This window comes from Pteropus vampyrus, unplaced genomic scaffold (genome assembly GCF_000151845.1).
Source record: "Pteropus vampyrus isolate Shadow unplaced genomic scaffold, Pvam_2.0 Scaffold202, whole genome shotgun sequence".
Lineage (NCBI taxonomy): Eukaryota > Metazoa > Chordata > Mammalia > Chiroptera > Pteropodidae > Pteropus > Pteropus vampyrus.
In genome coordinates this window covers 763354-779620 of record NW_011888983.1, presented here as the reverse complement: position 1 = coordinate 779620, position 16267 = coordinate 763354, and the positions used below count along the sequence as shown (strand labels likewise).

Genomic DNA, 16267 nt, shown 5'->3' with positions numbered 1-16267 from the left:
AAACCTACTTTATACTATTTTTTTTTAATCTTTTCTTTATAAAATAATGAACAAGTAAACCTCAGCCTATCCCCTGTATAGATGCTGGCAAATTCCCATTTAATGTAATCAGGAATTGATTGCACCTTTCAATTGTCAGATAGTTAGCAGGCACCTGTGAAATATAAGACATTGTGCTAGAGACCCCGAGGGTGGAGAGAAAGAAAGATATAAAACAGCACCTGCCCTCCAGGAACATTTGTTGAATTGAGGACAAGGGACAAAAGCTGGAAGAGCCAAGTCACTTAGGGACAGTCATCCTAACCCTGCAGCTACTTCTGGTACACCAGGCACAGTATTGGGCACTTTGCAGATGTTTTGCCTAAGCTTCACCTCAGCCCAGCAAGTAGACATTTTGTCCCTGCTTTACAGATGAGAAAATGAGGGACTCAAGAAGTTAAGTAACTTGCCCAGGGCACACAACTTTTCTGAGCCGTGATTCACAGCCAGGTCTGTGGGATGACAAAAAACTCATTTCCTTTCCGCAACTGACACCCAAAAGTGGCTCAGGCCAACAATATCAAATACATCCCAAGGTGGTCCATGGATTGACTGTCAGCTGGGTGTCATGACCAGTATGTGTGGTAGGAGATCACAGGCCACCACCCTAGACAGGCTTGGCCTGGGAAGACCTGACTCTTGACTTAAACCCCCTACCCGAGAAAGCTCACTGTCCTTTTATATGGCCCCTTATTTACTTTCACAGATTTACTTAAGAATCAGGTTTGCCATATCCCTGTCTACAAACTGAAAATCTGAGGCACATGAAGATGAATTAGCCTAGACCTCAGGTGGCTGGTGGCACGGCTAAGGCTGTATACCTGAGATGCGGTGTCTGCTCAACAACACTGTCATTCCAATGACCCCCACCTCAATCCTCCTCCTAAGCGCTTACTGTAGAGGCAAGATTTCCTGAGCCTTCTCATGCTTATTCTAGTCAGCTGTGTCAGGGATCCTAAGTGTGGTCCCCAGAGCAGCAGCCTCCGCATCACCAGGGAACCTGTTGGAAATGCAAATCTAAGGTCCCACTGATTAAGAAAACCCCAGGTGGGGCCTAGCAATCTGTGTTTAACAAGCCCCCAGGAGATTCCAATGCAACCTTGATCTGAAAACCACTGAACTAAATGGGGAGAACCATGCCATTCCCTTGTGCTGTGCCCATGTGAAATGTAAAATCTAGGCAGCCACCTTAATGAGTTCTACGCCTCACATTTGCACCTCATCAGTTAAAAAAAAGCAAAAGAAAATACAAGCAAGAAAACTCCTGCTGACCCCTCCTGTTCCCAACCTGACTCCAACACATTCTCCAGCTCCAAGCTCCAAGCTCCAAACTCCAAATCTTGCACAGCTTCTTCCCTCCCCAGCCTTACCTCTTCCAATTTAGTCTGTCTGCAGGGAAAAGAAAAGGTCAGGCCAAGGGGAAATTTCTTATTCTTCAACCCTTTGGTCTTCATGAAATCTGCCACACAGTCAGCTACATATACAAACAGCTGCAGAGAAGAAAAAGCACAGGATACTGAGCTAAGGCATGGCCACTCATAAACTAGATGCCCAGGCCTTTCCCCTACTTCACAGAGCCCCTGCCCTGGTACCTCTGAGCCGTTCCCTTGGATAATTTCATTGGGTGTTGGGTAGAACTGACTCTCCATCTGGACTTTTTGTTTCCCCTCTTCAGAGACTTGCACCTTCAGGACTCGAAACTTGGATCCTCCAAGATCTAGGGAAAGAAACTCGCCATTTTCTATTTAAAAAAACAAACAAACAAACAAAAAGTTAACATTTATTGAGGGTCTGCTATACGGCAAGCTCGGCATTGGAAGTTGAACATGTAAGAAATATTGTTAAGTCTCACAAGCACCCCATGAGCTAGGTATCATTACACGCACTTGCTGAGACTCCACAAGTGCAGCCATTGATCTGAGCCCTCCCACTAAGGGGCAGAGCTGGGGTGTGAGCCAAGTCTTTCTGACCCTGCAGCCTGAACCCTGACCTCTGGGATATGCTGTGGGGAATAAATGTGTTCCTCCTGAGAAGGTAAATGGAAACTGCAGGCAAGTAGTATTAGAGATAGGCCTTGAGGGTGGTGCCTATTCTCGCATGCCACAACCAGGAAGAGAGCTGGTCCTCCAAGCACAGGGATTGAGAGTGAGGGGTAGGGTGGTGGATAAGGCATGGAGGAAAAGGTGGGAGGAGAGCAGAGAAGAGAACCAGCTCCCCTACAAGCCTCTGTCTCACAGGCAGAGGGAAAATGCTCCAGGAGGGAAGGGAGACAGGGACCAAATGATGGTCCTTAAAGGCCAAGGATGCTCAATATTTGGGGCCAAAATCACTCCCAAATGAGAAAATGTGACACGACCCAGCCCAGCTCAAGATGGATGCTATTAATAAAAAGGTGGAAATGAAACACATGTTTTGGGGCAAGGCAGTCTACCTTGATGACTTCAACTCAAATCCAGACAGAATTCCTGCCCAGGATCCTTCCAGTGTCTTCAGTGTCAGCCATAGGTATGGAATGGGAACGCAGATGTGAAACAATAGGACTTTGTATAGAATTATCTGTACCTAAAAGTGGCTACAGGTACCAAGCATGCTTCATGATATGTGCCCGAGGTAGGCGTAAGTAAAACTCCATGCCCACAAATCTGGGAGCCCAAGTGACTTTGTTTTGGACCATGTGACCCCAGACAGGGATGCATGGATCTAAGGAGACAGCTGGCCATTCAGTTTCACTCCTTGTGAAAGAAAATACAGAGGGGAAAAAATGAAATGGACGCATCCTGAAAACCGGAGGTCAGCAGGGTAGCCGGGGTGGCCACACGGATGTAGGCTGAAACCATGGAGTAACCCAACCCCAGTTCCCTCAAGGCCTGAGTGGGCTACAGTTTCTGCCCTCAGAGTCCCACAAGGTCCTCGTGTCTCCCTTCTTTGTTATGTGTCCTTGCAATGAAAGAGCTAGAGGCAGGCTCTCACGATGCTTTTCAGACTTTAATGTGCATGTGAATCTTCAAGAATTTTGTTAACATGAAGATTGTGATTCAGTGGAAGTGGTGCTTGAGATTTTGCATTTCTAAACAAGCTACCAGGTACTACTGCTGGTGTGTGGACTTGTTAGAGTAGCAAAGGTTTAGAGTCCTCCTTTACAGATCCAGCCAGTTGGATCTTTTGTTTTTGTGGCAACATCTGGAAAGTGAGGTTCTTAACTCCCTAGATCAGCCCTAAAAGGAGCCTGATGGAGTATTTATTATTATTCAAGGAGAGAATCCAGGAACCTAATCCTGAGCAAATTTTATTAGCATTCATCATGTACCAAGCAAGAGATGCTTTCACAGATGTTATCTTGTGTAGGAAGTAGGGTAGATCACACAATCTATATACGAATATTTACTGAGTACGAGTCTGTACCAAGTAACATGACAGGTGCTAGGGATGCAAAGATGAAAGACTTTGGGAGCCCATCAGAAATACAAGCAAGTCATTTCCACACAGTAAGGAAAAGTCCTCTGATCATGGGAAGCACAGGGAGCGGTATCTAAATCAGAGCAGGAGTCAACAATCCAGAGAAGGAGATACAGAGCTGAGTGGCTGAAGGATGCGCGGGAGTCAGGCAGTAGGACAGGGAAGAGGTGGGGTCCCAGGGAGAGGAAACCGTGAGCAATGAGTTCACATTGGGGGGTAGGAGGGAAACCTGTGCTTTTAAGAAAGAAAGATGTGACAGAAATGAGGCTGGCAGGTAGTCTCAGGTTAAATTAGGAAGGATTTAGAAAAGCTGCCCCACTCCTCAAGGAGCTTGGGCTTTATCCGAAGTGAGGGGGAGCCACAGAAAGATTTTAAGCAAGGGAGTGCCAAGATCCGATTGAGATTTTGAGACAACACTTATGGCACCAACCAAGATAGACTGAAGGATTTTAATAAAAGAGGTTCTTGTGCTGCAGTCCAGGTTGGAGATGATATACGAGACCTCGTGCAGTGTTGGCATGGACTCGTTCGTTCCTCCAGCCACCAGCACCGTTATCACTCTACAATTATCTTACTCCACCAGTGACTCAAGACACTAGTTCACGAAAACCACGCGATACGATCCCTTCTGTGACTCTGACCCCAGAGAAAAGACTCGTTGGACCCCAGAGGAGGAAGGACCAGCCCAGAAGAAGGCAACAGCGGCAGTGGGACCATCAGGCTCTTTACAGCAATGATTAAGATTATTATAACCTCCCATCATAGGGATGTAATGTATAGCATGGTGACTATAGTTAATAATGCTGTATTGCCTATTTGAAAGTTCTCATCATAAGAAAAGAAAAAATTTTGTAACTATGTACAGTTATGAATGTCAACTAGACTTGTGGTGATTGTTTCACAATATATACAAATATTGAATCATTGTGTTGAACACCTGAAACTAATATATATGTCAATTATATCTGAATAAAAAAATTAAAAAGAATATAGTTTTAAAGAAAAGAAAATGACCTCCAAGAGGGTGAGATTTCTTTGACAATCCACCTTCTGTGGATGACGCTTCCATGACGTTTCAGTGGCTCCAGGCTGTGAACATTGGGGTTCCCTTCTCCTAAGCCACTGCCAAGGCTTGTGCCTCTGCTCCTTCCTCATTCCCTAGTGTAGTATCTTGCAAAGGCACACAACAATTGAATGTGTAGATTCCTGGAGATTCAGAATTTCCATGGGGTGAAGCCTGGAAAACTATATGCTTAGAAATCGCCCTAGGTGAGTCTTATGCTCTGGCAAGTTTGGACCCCTGTCCTAGTGTAGATCCCTGGGCCCGTCAGCCAACTACCTCGGGGCTCCCCAGGCTGCCTAGAGGAAGAGGCCAAGCAGAGAAACAGGTGGGATCAGGCCCACAGAATCACAGTCGCCATCACAGTCAAGTGATGGGCACTTCCTCATGACTGGTAAAAGAGAAGGCACAAATGATAACGCTTTAAGGCACTTTCTAAGAACAGCCAATTGCAGCTCCCTGACTGAAACACTGGGAGGTAACTAAGGCTCGGTTTAACTCCTCTCAGGCAGATTTGCATGAAAAGAGGGAAAAGTACAGAAAGTGGGTGAATGCAAAAGGATTTCTTTGGAAAATGCATACATTTCTGAAATTGAGGCCCTAAGGGATTAGGAGAGTTCTATTTATTTGGTTTTGTTGTTTAGTAATCATGAAATTACACCACCAGCTCACAGGAGCTATGGCAGACTTGAGGCAACATTTTGAAGATTTTAAAACACTTTTTCCACGTGACTTCATCCGATTGCAACGACGCTGCAGGTTGGTAGGACAAACTGGCCACAGCCCTTCTATTGATAAGGACAGGAGCACAGTGGTCCTGGCTCCATAGAGACTTTGGGCTCAGGGACTTCGCTGCCTCAAGATCACTGGTAAGATTTATTGTGGGATGAGAGGCTCTGGGGAGATCGGAAGAAAGGAGATGGTATGTCCTGGCCTGGGGAGGAGGGAGTTCCTAAAACCTGTTCAGTTTCATTTCTGAACTTTCCTAAAGGAGCCAGGGCCAAGAAGGCGCATCTGGCTCGGCATCCTCAATGTCACCGAAGGCCATTTTCCCTTTCTTCTGGGGACACACCCCTACGGGAGGAGCCGCAGCACAGGAAGCCAGGAGGACTTTAACCTGGTGCATCCCACTTGCATATGCACGCCCTATGATTCAGGTGCTTCTTCTGAATAGCCTTGGATGACCCTACGAGCAGTGCAGTCCCCTGAGCACTCTCAGAGCAGTGTCAGAAACCAGGAGAGATTTCAAAGTAGGACTGTCTCTCTCCAAAGCTTACGTTCCTCCAGGGTGTACGCTGCCCACCCTGCACACCACCCTCTAGCAAGGGAACAAGTCCTTCTCATCGCAGTTCCCAGTGGCCTCGCAAACAGCAGAGCCAAGCTTTGACCCAGGCATTGTCCCAAAGGGGCCCAGAACCTGGCTAATCCAATCGAAGGCCCCTGCGAACTCCCCAAGCTTCAATCCCTCCTCCTTCTAGAGCCCAAAAGCCCTTGCTGGAGCTTGGTTGGAGCACTGGGACCCTGGCACTGGCAAGTCCCTTGGTCCTCAGTACTCTCATATGACCTGGGGATAAACAACAGTTATCCCATGGAGTTCTTATGAGGTGTGTGAGACGGTGAGTCCCCAGCACCCCATGATCACAGGAGTTGCTGGGTAGATGTCAGTTCCTTTCCCTCCTGTGGCTTTCCCAGGGCTGAGAATGGAGGAGTTGGATGGAATCTCATAGATTCTTTTTAGAGGTCTCTAGACTGTGATAAGCGAAATAATGGTCCCCCAGAGGTGTCCACATCCTAATCCCCAGATTCTGAGAATATCTTAGTTCACAGGGCAAGAGGGAATTAAGTTTGCAGGTGGAATCGAAGTTGCTCTCATTTGACCCTGAGGTTGGGAGATCATCTTGCATTTCTTGAGTGGACCTAAGGTAATCTCAGGGTTTTTAGATGTGGAAGACACAGAAGGGAGAGTCAAAGAGAGATCTGAAGATGCTACACTGCTGAGTTGGAGATGGAGAAAGGGGTGTGAGCCAAAGAATACAGGCAGCCTCTAGAAGCTGGAAAAGGCAAGGAAACAGATTCTCCCCTAGGGCCTCCAGAAGGAACACAGCCATGCCCACACCTTGATTATAGCTCAGTAAGACCCACTCAAACTTCTGACCTCCCCAGCTATAAGAGAATAGATTTGTGTTGTTTTAAGCTGCTGAGTTTGTGGTCATTTATTACAGCAGCAGTAGAAAACTAATACATAGGCCAACTCTCTCATTCTACAGATAGAGAAACTAAGACTAAACTTTTTGCCAAAAGTCACTGAGAAATGACAGAGCTGAGCCTACAACCCAGGTTTTTCGAATTGTCATTTAATATCCTTTCTACTATATCGTGCTATCTTCTATTACTTACTATAGATAGCCTAGAATCTAGATACCTAGGAGTAAAATGCCATTTCTTATCCAGTCAATAAATATTTCAGAGCCTAATATTGATCAGGCACTATGTTAGGTGCTCAGAACACTGTGGTGAAGAAGACACAGACCTCACCTTCATGGGGTATTGGTCCAATGGGGAGACTCTCATACACAGCAGGGGGATAGGTGTGCTGAGAAGCACCTAACCCAGCATGGGGATGCTTTCCTGCTGGAGGCAGTGATCTCCACACTGAGATTAAAAAGCTAAATTGGTGTTCCCCAGTGGAAGAGTATTGAGATGTTCCAGCAGGAGAGGAAACAGAATGTGTAGGGCCAAGGCAGGCAGAGAGAAAGCAAGGTGCATTTGAACTCTGGTCCAAAACCTTTAGTATTGAATATGACTAAAGCATAGAGAGTTGGCGAGAGGCAATGAGGAGAGAGGGGTAGAGCAATAACCAGAGTACAGGAGCAAACTTCAGGTACACACCAACCAAGAAGGAAGTAGGGGAACCAGAGTCCCTGGCAGCCCCCAGCCCCACTCACCTGAGCCATCTGGAATGGCCCTGACAAAGGTAGGCAGCATCTTCACTGAGGCTGTGGGGTTCGTGTCCTTTCCCAGGCCCTTCTGCATTTCAGCCTGGAAACGAGTCATGATGTCCAAAAGGGTCTCATCGGAGAGCCGCATGTGATACAGGAACCTGTCCACCTGGAACAGACACCAGGGTAACCAGGGTTGGCTGCTGGGGGCACTTGCCCTCCAGTCAAGGCAGTAAATTCCCATTCCCATGATGAAGCTGCATGGGGACAGCTACATGATGTAGATTCCCAAAGGGTCCTTGCCTGACCCCTCATCAAGCTGGGGACAAGGTGGGGAGTTGGAGGAACAGAATGGAATGGAAATCTGGGGGAAGTGGAGAATTATTCCTGCAAAGGGGAAGCTCTGAAGAAGAAATGATTCCTCAATTTTTCTGAGGGGACAATAGAGAGGAAAAAACTAAGAAAGATCCAGGGTTTCTAATTCCCAATTCTAGCCCTCACCATTGTCCCATTGCTTCTCCACTGGAAAAGACTAGCTATAGCTTAAGCTTTGATTCCTAAACATGGAAGCTGTCTTATGTCCAATGATGACGTATACATCCAAACATGTTTCCCTTTGTTTATGGGCTGCTGGAAAGCTCAGAGCTAAATTCAGTCTCCAACTGCAATATCTAAAAGCTAGTCCTTTAAATTTCCATTTTGTTTTCATCTGAGGTTGTTCTAATTAAGATGAAGTTTAATTTTTAAAGCCAGCTCCAATTGCTATTGGAAATGAGTGGATGCAACTCAAGTACCAGAAAATTGGGGTATAGGAACCCCCACAATGGGAAGGAAGTTATAAAAATTACTATGGCTGTGCTTACTCTACTTGAAGGCAGTATGTCACATTGGAATGGTAACTTCTTCTCCCTTGCAATTCATTGGTTGAGGGCAACCTGGATTCTCAGCACTCACTGGGATGGATTATTGACCAGGGCAGGAAGAGGGATGGTGGCATAAGTGCCCTGTATTTGTCACCCCTTTGTACACTGAGTGGCCCCTCTACCCATCCAAGTTACAAGGAAGCTTTATCTCAGCATGTTCCTGGAGGAACTGCTCTCTCACGCTTTTATCTAAGACTAAGAACATGTGTTACAGTCTACAAAGTGCTTTCACATATGTCACCTCATCTAATCTCCATGACATTCGTTCGACACAGCCAGCTAAGGCCATAACTATTGTCTAATTGGGAGATGAGGACTCCAAGTCTCAGAGCCATGAAGCAGCATTAGGAGAGCTGCAGGTAAGTGGCAGTACCGGGACTACAATGCAGTATCCACAGTCCTGTCCCACAGCCTGTTTTGCTTTATGGTTTCACAGGACCCACAAGCCCAACAAATTATACCAAAAGTACAGGGGCCACATGACCTTTATCATAGGACAGATGCCCCCAGCCATCAGCAAAGTCTAGAGGGAAGGCATCCCAGCTCAGTTGGGGACAGTATAGAGACCCAAGCCAGAGAAATGGCCCATGGTTCCAAGAACTTGGGGGCCAGAGAGAGGCCAGAAAACCATCAGAGAGCCATTAACAAAACAGGACAATTGGGCTTTCAGCATATTTGAGAAGATAGGACGGAACCAGGTCATGCTTCATTAAGGGCTTCCTGTTCACCCTGAGTCTGTTTGACTAATTGGTTGGCACTGCCATGAACACGGAGAAAACCAACGAAAAGGATGTGACCCAAGTAATTGGGGCTTGGGAAGGGTAAGATGTACTACATGGGAACTAAACTCTCTCCTTTATCACCCCAAGCCCCTCAGACGGTGCCCCTGAACCTACTGCTCATTTTCACTCAGTCCCCGAGTATAAAGAACTTCTCTGAGCAGTCACGTAGTGTCATCACTTCTGTGTAAGTAATGGTTTTGAGGCCCTGTTTGGGTCATTTGCAAGGTGCAGTTTAATAGTCATTCAGGACTTTGGGTTACTGCTCCTACTGTTAATACATTAAAGTAAGGGCAGAAAGAATGTTGACTTAGCAACAGTTTCTTGTTTATTCTTTGTATCTTCTGCAGCTCCTAGTACAGTAGCTAGAAGGGAAGAATAAAACATATGCAGGGACCAAAAAAAACCCTGTATTTTAAATTCGGATAGGTGATTTGGGTGGGGCCTGTGTAACCAGGCACACATGTCATGGGCACTAAAGGAGGGTGCTTAAGTTGCAGAAACCAAGCTCATTTTTGGAGTGACTCACAAACCACATGGGATATCTTCTAAACAAAAGAGCCAGCAAGCAGCACATTTTACGTAGAAAGAGCAAAATTTTAAATGTAAGTTCAGAGTTTACAGAATTACAGGATGTGGAAGCCCAAGGGACATTAAAGCTCACTTAGTCCAAAGGTCCTGTATGAATCGAGAGTCATAAAAAGGGTCAATTCTTTGACCCAGCAATTTCACTACTGAGAAGCCATCCTTAGGAAATGATCCCAAAGGTGGAGAACATTAAATACATACCAATGTTTATTGAAGCAATTTTTAACTGTTGGAAAAAATGGTTTTGAAATAGCCTAATGTCCAAGAAGCGGGTAAAGTACAGCGTATCCAACTTGAATGAATATTAAGTAGAAAGTAACATGATAATTATAAAGAAATGGAGAAATGTGCATAAGTAGTTACAATATAACAAGGAAAGGACACATGTCCAATATGAATATAACTGTGAAAACACACACTGTGAGAAAAGACTACAGAGGCTTCCACACGGCAAATATGAGTGTTTGAGAGAGGGGTGGGATTGAAGGTAACATTTCCACTTTTCATAATGTTGACTTACTAAACTGTAAAAAGGACACTCTGAAAACCTAACCAGTCCTTCTCTTATGAGTGAACAATCTACAGGTCAGTGCCCAGGCCCAGTCCAATGTTATCAATAGGTTAAATAATGTGAATATATTGAATTGGAAGAAAAGCTGTCGTAGTAGTTTCTCCTTTCTTTTCTTTCTCTTCTTTCCTTCTTTCTCTTGCTTTGTTTTTGTTTTAATGCTGGTATAGGGAGATTTTAGAAAATTGTTCCAGGGTCTGAATAGTAACCCTAGCAGGCAAGTAAAGCCCAGGATCTTGATAAGCCCAGAGGCAGGAAGCACAGAAACTAAGGAGGGACTGGCTACCTGACCCCAGAGAAAGAGCCTGTGTCATTTGACGGGTATGGAATGAATGAGTCAGTGTTCTCAAAACCTGTGACTCATAGCAGCAACCCATAAATCAGCCTCCCATCCTACCCCAGACACTTGTTGGGTCACTCGCTTAAGGTGGCTGCAAAGTGTTCCTGAGTTCCCCATTCAGCTCACTCTCACAAGCTTCCCAGGAGCAGGAAGGGTCAACTCCTAGCCTTGGCAAAGGCTGACCCTCCAGCCAAAAGGGCCTGGAACAGATCAGTGGAGGCTGCGTTTCCAGTAAAAGGGACATCCTGAGATGGCACCTGGGTTGGTGGACAAACACTTCCACCCGACTCTAGGGTGTAACAAAAAATTCACCACCAAAAAGAAGCCCAAGGAAAGGAAACTAATTTGCAGAACTTCAGGTGTCAAGTTCTAAGCCTTCCCCTTTGGAGACTGGAGAGACACCATGCAGGTTGCATTTTCACTAAGCAGGTAATAACAGAGTGAATTCTTAAGCAGTACTGTGCAGCATGTTTCTGCCTCCTTAAGAAGACAATAAAGGTGGAAGCTAACCAACAAATGTAAATTAAGGCAGGGTATAGCTGATTGATTTATACTTTAAGATCTGCTACAACCTCTACCCAAACTGTAATGAACAGGATTTAGTGGGAGTTTTTCCCACCAAGCACAAGAGGACTGTAAGGAACCATCCTCCTCTGAAAAGCCAGGAAAGAATGCAGGAGTCGTCAGTGACTTTGGTTTAATCCCCCCAGCGCCACCTTAAATACCTGGATTACCTTGGCTAAGTCTGCCTGCTGGGAGGACTTTCATTAATTGTATATTGAGAGATGTTACAGTGAATTGGTGTGGCTAGGCTGGCAGACTGGGTTTATTCCAGGCTGCCAGGAGAGGATGCTGATGGCCTCCAGTTGAGCCTTGCCAACTTTTAACCAGTCCAGTTTGGAATGAATTTTGTTGGTGGGTTTCTTGGGCAAAGTGGCAAAATAATGCACACCATTAATAGCATATCGTTGGCAAACAACACATACCAGTAATACATATTTTGGTTATTGTACATTAAAATTCACATTCCTCTTGGTGCCTTATTTATGTTCTTCAATCACATGAAAAATCATGTGAATTACTTTAAAAGTTCTCAAAATGTCTTTTAAAATGACTCTCCTCTCCTTTGTAACCTTTCTCCACAAACATCCCTTACATCCTTGCCATCCAGTATCTGCCAAGGGATACTGAAATTCCAAGTGAAATTCAAAGCTCAGGACAATAGGCAATGCCTAGCCTGTGGGAAGTTTACTTCCTCTTCCACTTCTACGAGTTTTTTGCTTTGTTTTGTTTTTTAACTGTCCTGTGCTCCCTGTATGTTTTCTAATAAGCTCTCTTAAATCTTTGTGGATATAGGCAGGATATCAGGTCAGTAAAGAACGAAGCTGACATCTCTCAGCTTTGTGAGTCCTTACCTTCTTAATCTGATCCTCCTTCAGCTTGGTGAAGTAAAATGCCATCAAGTGTACCGCAAACATTTTTCCCAAGTTTGGTTTCTCCTGAGATGGGCAGAGATTTCTGTGCCGTGTTTACTTACACGTCTCCGGAGTACTGCCCACTTCTAGCTCAGGCTAGAGGCCTCTGGGGAACTAGGTGCTACAGATTAAATACTTCCCGGCTGCTTAGTTCAATGATTAAACTTCGCCCCCTCTCTCTGGTCCCTCCCTCCAGCACACTTGATTGCCTAACAGGAGGCTTAGGATGGTAGCCAGAGGCTTGGTGGAAGAGACAGGGGATGGGTTGCTTGACTCTTTTGAGACTCTGGTGACACAAAATCTTGTTGCTAAGCAACACTCGCAAGCCAATGCTCCACCAAGCCCACTCAGCCAAAGAAAATCTGAGAAGTTGGGTGTTAAACAATACCAACTTTCAAACAGCTGAGCTGTTCTGCAAATGTCCACTCTCAAGCTTTTCTCTTTAGCCCTTTCTCTTCACTCAGCAGTATAACTCCGTGACTCCCTGCTCCTCTATAGCACTGTCTTAATTCAAACTAAATATTGCCCTGGTCAGGGAGATTTCAAGAATGTTGGGACAAATTCCTCCATTTGTGACAGATCAGATCTCTTGGCTAACAGTCCATGGTAATGGAAAATAATTGATTAAAGTTTATCTAATCACAATGCTAAGCTAGAAAACCTCATTTCACAGGTAGCGACCCAGAAAAACATATGCAAGAGAAAGAATGAACTGAAATAACCAGTACTCACTGGGAAGTTGCTGCTGGAGAGAAAAAGTGAAGTTACAGAAGGGAAATGCCTCATGCCACTAAGATATTTGGTTTATTCACTTGATTATCTCACTCATTATACTTGATATGAGAAGGACCCAGAAAGAGGCCAATGCCTGGGTACAACAGACCTTGTATTCTTCCCACAGTTACTGTTATTTATTAACGAAATCAATAACAATGGTGTTAACAACAGCAGCCAGCTAACAGAGACGGAGCATTTACTATTCCCATTTTTTAGAGGAGAAAACTGAGGCCCAGAAAGGTTAAGTGACTTACTCAAAAATCACAAAGCTTGTAAATGGTACAGTGAGGACTCAAACAGTTCAATTCCAGAGCCCAGCTCTTAACTAATACAATATATTGCCTCTATTCTTTCTCCATGCAATAAATGCTCAACTGAAAACTATTAGTAGCAGTACCATTCCGCTGGTTATCATCAAGAATTCCAACTACTCGGAAAACTATGTACAGACATTTCACTTCAGCAAGGTCTGCCCAGAGGGGGGAAAAGGCAAATGAAGGAATTCGTGACTGTAACTTCTCAATGAAAGGCTTCCTAAAATTAGCAATTGACTAGATGTTAATGAAGGTCAGCTGGGCACCCCAATATTTCTTGCTCCTACACACCACCTCTTCAACAAAAGGGAAAAAACACGTTTTCCTCGCCAGATTAGTGCCTCAGCTCTATTTACTTTTCTACTGCACAATCTCATTAATCAAAACCATTACCAAACAACTGCCTGGTAAGAGAACCTTCAACAGCTGTCTCTCCAAAAACCACTGATTCTCCAATCAGTGCTCTTTACCCATCCATCATGTGTGTGAGCCATTGCTAGCCAAGCTTAAGCCCACAGTGCTTGATTAAAATTACTCCAGATACTTTTCTAGATTGATACCTTGGAAATAAATATCAGATACTGTCTCTCACATTGAGAAACCCAATCTTCTTCAGCCTGTTTACCCCTCAGACTATGAACTCTTTTAGGTCTTTTACTTTGCCTATTTTACAAGCAAATAAAGGTTAACCTTCAGTTGTTGAAACTATTTAGCTCCCCAAACCATGTGGAATTGGTATTCCGAAACAGGTGTGTTATGCTTGAGTCTACACAGGCTGAGGAAAACATCCTGGGGCAGGTCACCTGCCCACAAGTGGTAACAGTACTTGTCCATCCATTTAAAAAGTAACCTCTGTGATGCAGTATGGCACCAAGTGATGTTGATTTAGCCAACACAGGGATAAGAGGTTACAATGGCCAGTAGATAAAAGGACATAAAGCTATAACCAAAGGTCTCTGCAATCTCATGGCTGCTTGTGTGCACCAGATAGGCAGCCTTTAATCAGGCAAATGACACCAAACAATTTCCATCTCTTACATCATTCCATTTTTTTCTCTAAGCAGATCAGCATTTACATTATAGGTCTGAGTTAATCTACTAAACCAGGAAGCTTAATGATTATAAAGATCATATGCATTTGGACTCATCTAGCTAGCTCAACCTTCTCACTTTATAAAGATGAAAATAATTCAATTATTTTATCATTCTTCATCTGATTATTCCAGTCAAAGCTTTGGAATGTTTTACCCTTATTAAAGCTCTATGTAGCTATTCAAAGATATGAGTGTAAGTCTTATAAGCTTAGGTCCCGTGTTTCCCTGTGCTTTACTTCCAGGTTGGTGAGACCGGATTTTACTTAAAAAACGCCCATTGGAGGGTTGGCACTGCCAAGTGACATTTTAAAGTATATGACCTATCTGACCCAAATCTTCCATGTGAGAGGGGACATGCTCTCACCTCTATTCATGTTTCCATAAAGCTCTTCCTTTGGCAAGTCCTAAAGAAAATATCTGCTTTCCTTTAAGTCCTGAAAATGGTAAGAGGACTAAAGTCCAGTAGGATTCACCTACTTATTCAATAACACTTGCATAATATTTACTAGGTGTTTTTCAATATTAATTCCCAGAGCAACTATCATTCTCTCCATTTTACAAATGGAGAAATGAAGGCACACAGCACAATTGTACATCGTAGAAAAGATATTTAAATGTGGGTAGTGTAGCTCCAGAGTCCATGCTTAATCGCTGTGATACACTGGTCTCACCAACCTGGAAGTAAAGCACAGGGAAATACGGGACCTAAGCTGGGACAACCAGTCCAAAGCTGGTAGGTAGCACAATGGCAAGTGCATAGGCCCTGCGTTCCCACCTTGGCTTTGCCCTCACTGGGCCAAGTTCATATCTGTAAAGAATTCATAGCTACCTCAGTGGTCGTTATGAGAATGAAAGTAAATTAGATCACAAAGGGAAGGCATGTGGTCCACAGTGGGCACCCTAAAAGCATCCCTTTAATCTAAGCCTTCACATGGGTAGGGACCCCTTCTAAAGTTGCCATTTCATCTCATCCCATTTGGTCCCTTAGGATAAAAAAATGCACATGGCCCTTTCAGTACATTCAGTAAAACATAACCACAAACCATTAGAAAGTACCAGTTCCATTTACTGAAATTATATGAACAGTTAGGAATTTTATATTCTATTCCTGTTACTAAAGAAAATAGAGCTTGAATTCTGCCCCATATTCTTTTTAGTAAGTCCAAAGTTGTCCATAAAATAAATCAGTCCAACCTGCTAGTATTCCATTTGATACAAAAGAAAGTGTCAGAGAGCAAACTTTTATGAAAGAGTCAATGTAGACACTTCCAAATCTTGCCAATAGTTACAGTTATTATGTAGTCTCTATAGGAGCAACCACAAAGGAAGCATAAATGTTAACCTCGGCAAGTTTCAAAAGAATGCAAATTTTTTATAGGTTTATTCCTGACCCAAGAGAAGATAGGGAATGCAAGTGTACACAATTGTTTATCCCAACTGTATATTAAAAGCTGTATTTGCAAAATATATATCAAGGAAAGATAAGTCATACAAGAAAATGTGGCTTTTAACATTTTTCAAAGTAATCACAATCACAATTGCACAAAATAGCAAAACTTCTAAAAGCAAATGAGATGTATTTAAACATGGCATAAACCCTCTAGGACAAAGAGAAATGAAATAGTAATTGATAAGAGATCTTAACATAATTTTGGAAGACAGAAAGCTGACAGAAAAGTAATGGCTTAGCAGAGGAAACACTGAAATCTAAGTGCCTGCAGAAAGTGATTCTGTTGAGAAATGAGTGGTGATATTTTTAATGCTGAGGAATTGGGAGACCCAGATACCTCTGAAAATTGGGAGGCAACACATAGACCCCAAAAAAGACTGGCTAAAAATCTATATAAAAAAGGCAGTTAGGCCCCAGGTGTGCCCAAACCCCCACCCCTAGAGGAGACTGGGTGTTTATTCTTTG

The 16267-nt window shown here is 44.0% G+C and overlaps 1 protein-coding gene across 1 annotated transcript in view; it reads right to left on the bottom strand.

The window, feature by feature from the left end:
• The window catches only part of HKDC1 (hexokinase domain containing 1), a 48004-nt gene extending 35620 nt beyond the window's left edge, over positions 1-12384 (bottom strand). Inside the window, exons 1-4 of the mRNA XM_011372154.2 lie at positions 12108-12384; positions 7501-7663; positions 1632-1780; positions 1410-1529 (exon numbers count right to left, since the gene is read on the bottom strand). Coding sequence (XP_011370456.1) covers positions 1410-1529; positions 1632-1780; positions 7501-7663; positions 12108-12170 — 495 coding nt within the window. The 5' untranslated portion in view covers positions 12171-12384. The remainder of the gene's footprint in view (positions 1-1409; positions 1530-1631; positions 1781-7500; positions 7664-12107) is intronic.
• Between the last annotated feature and the right edge of the window lie 3883 nt (positions 12385-16267).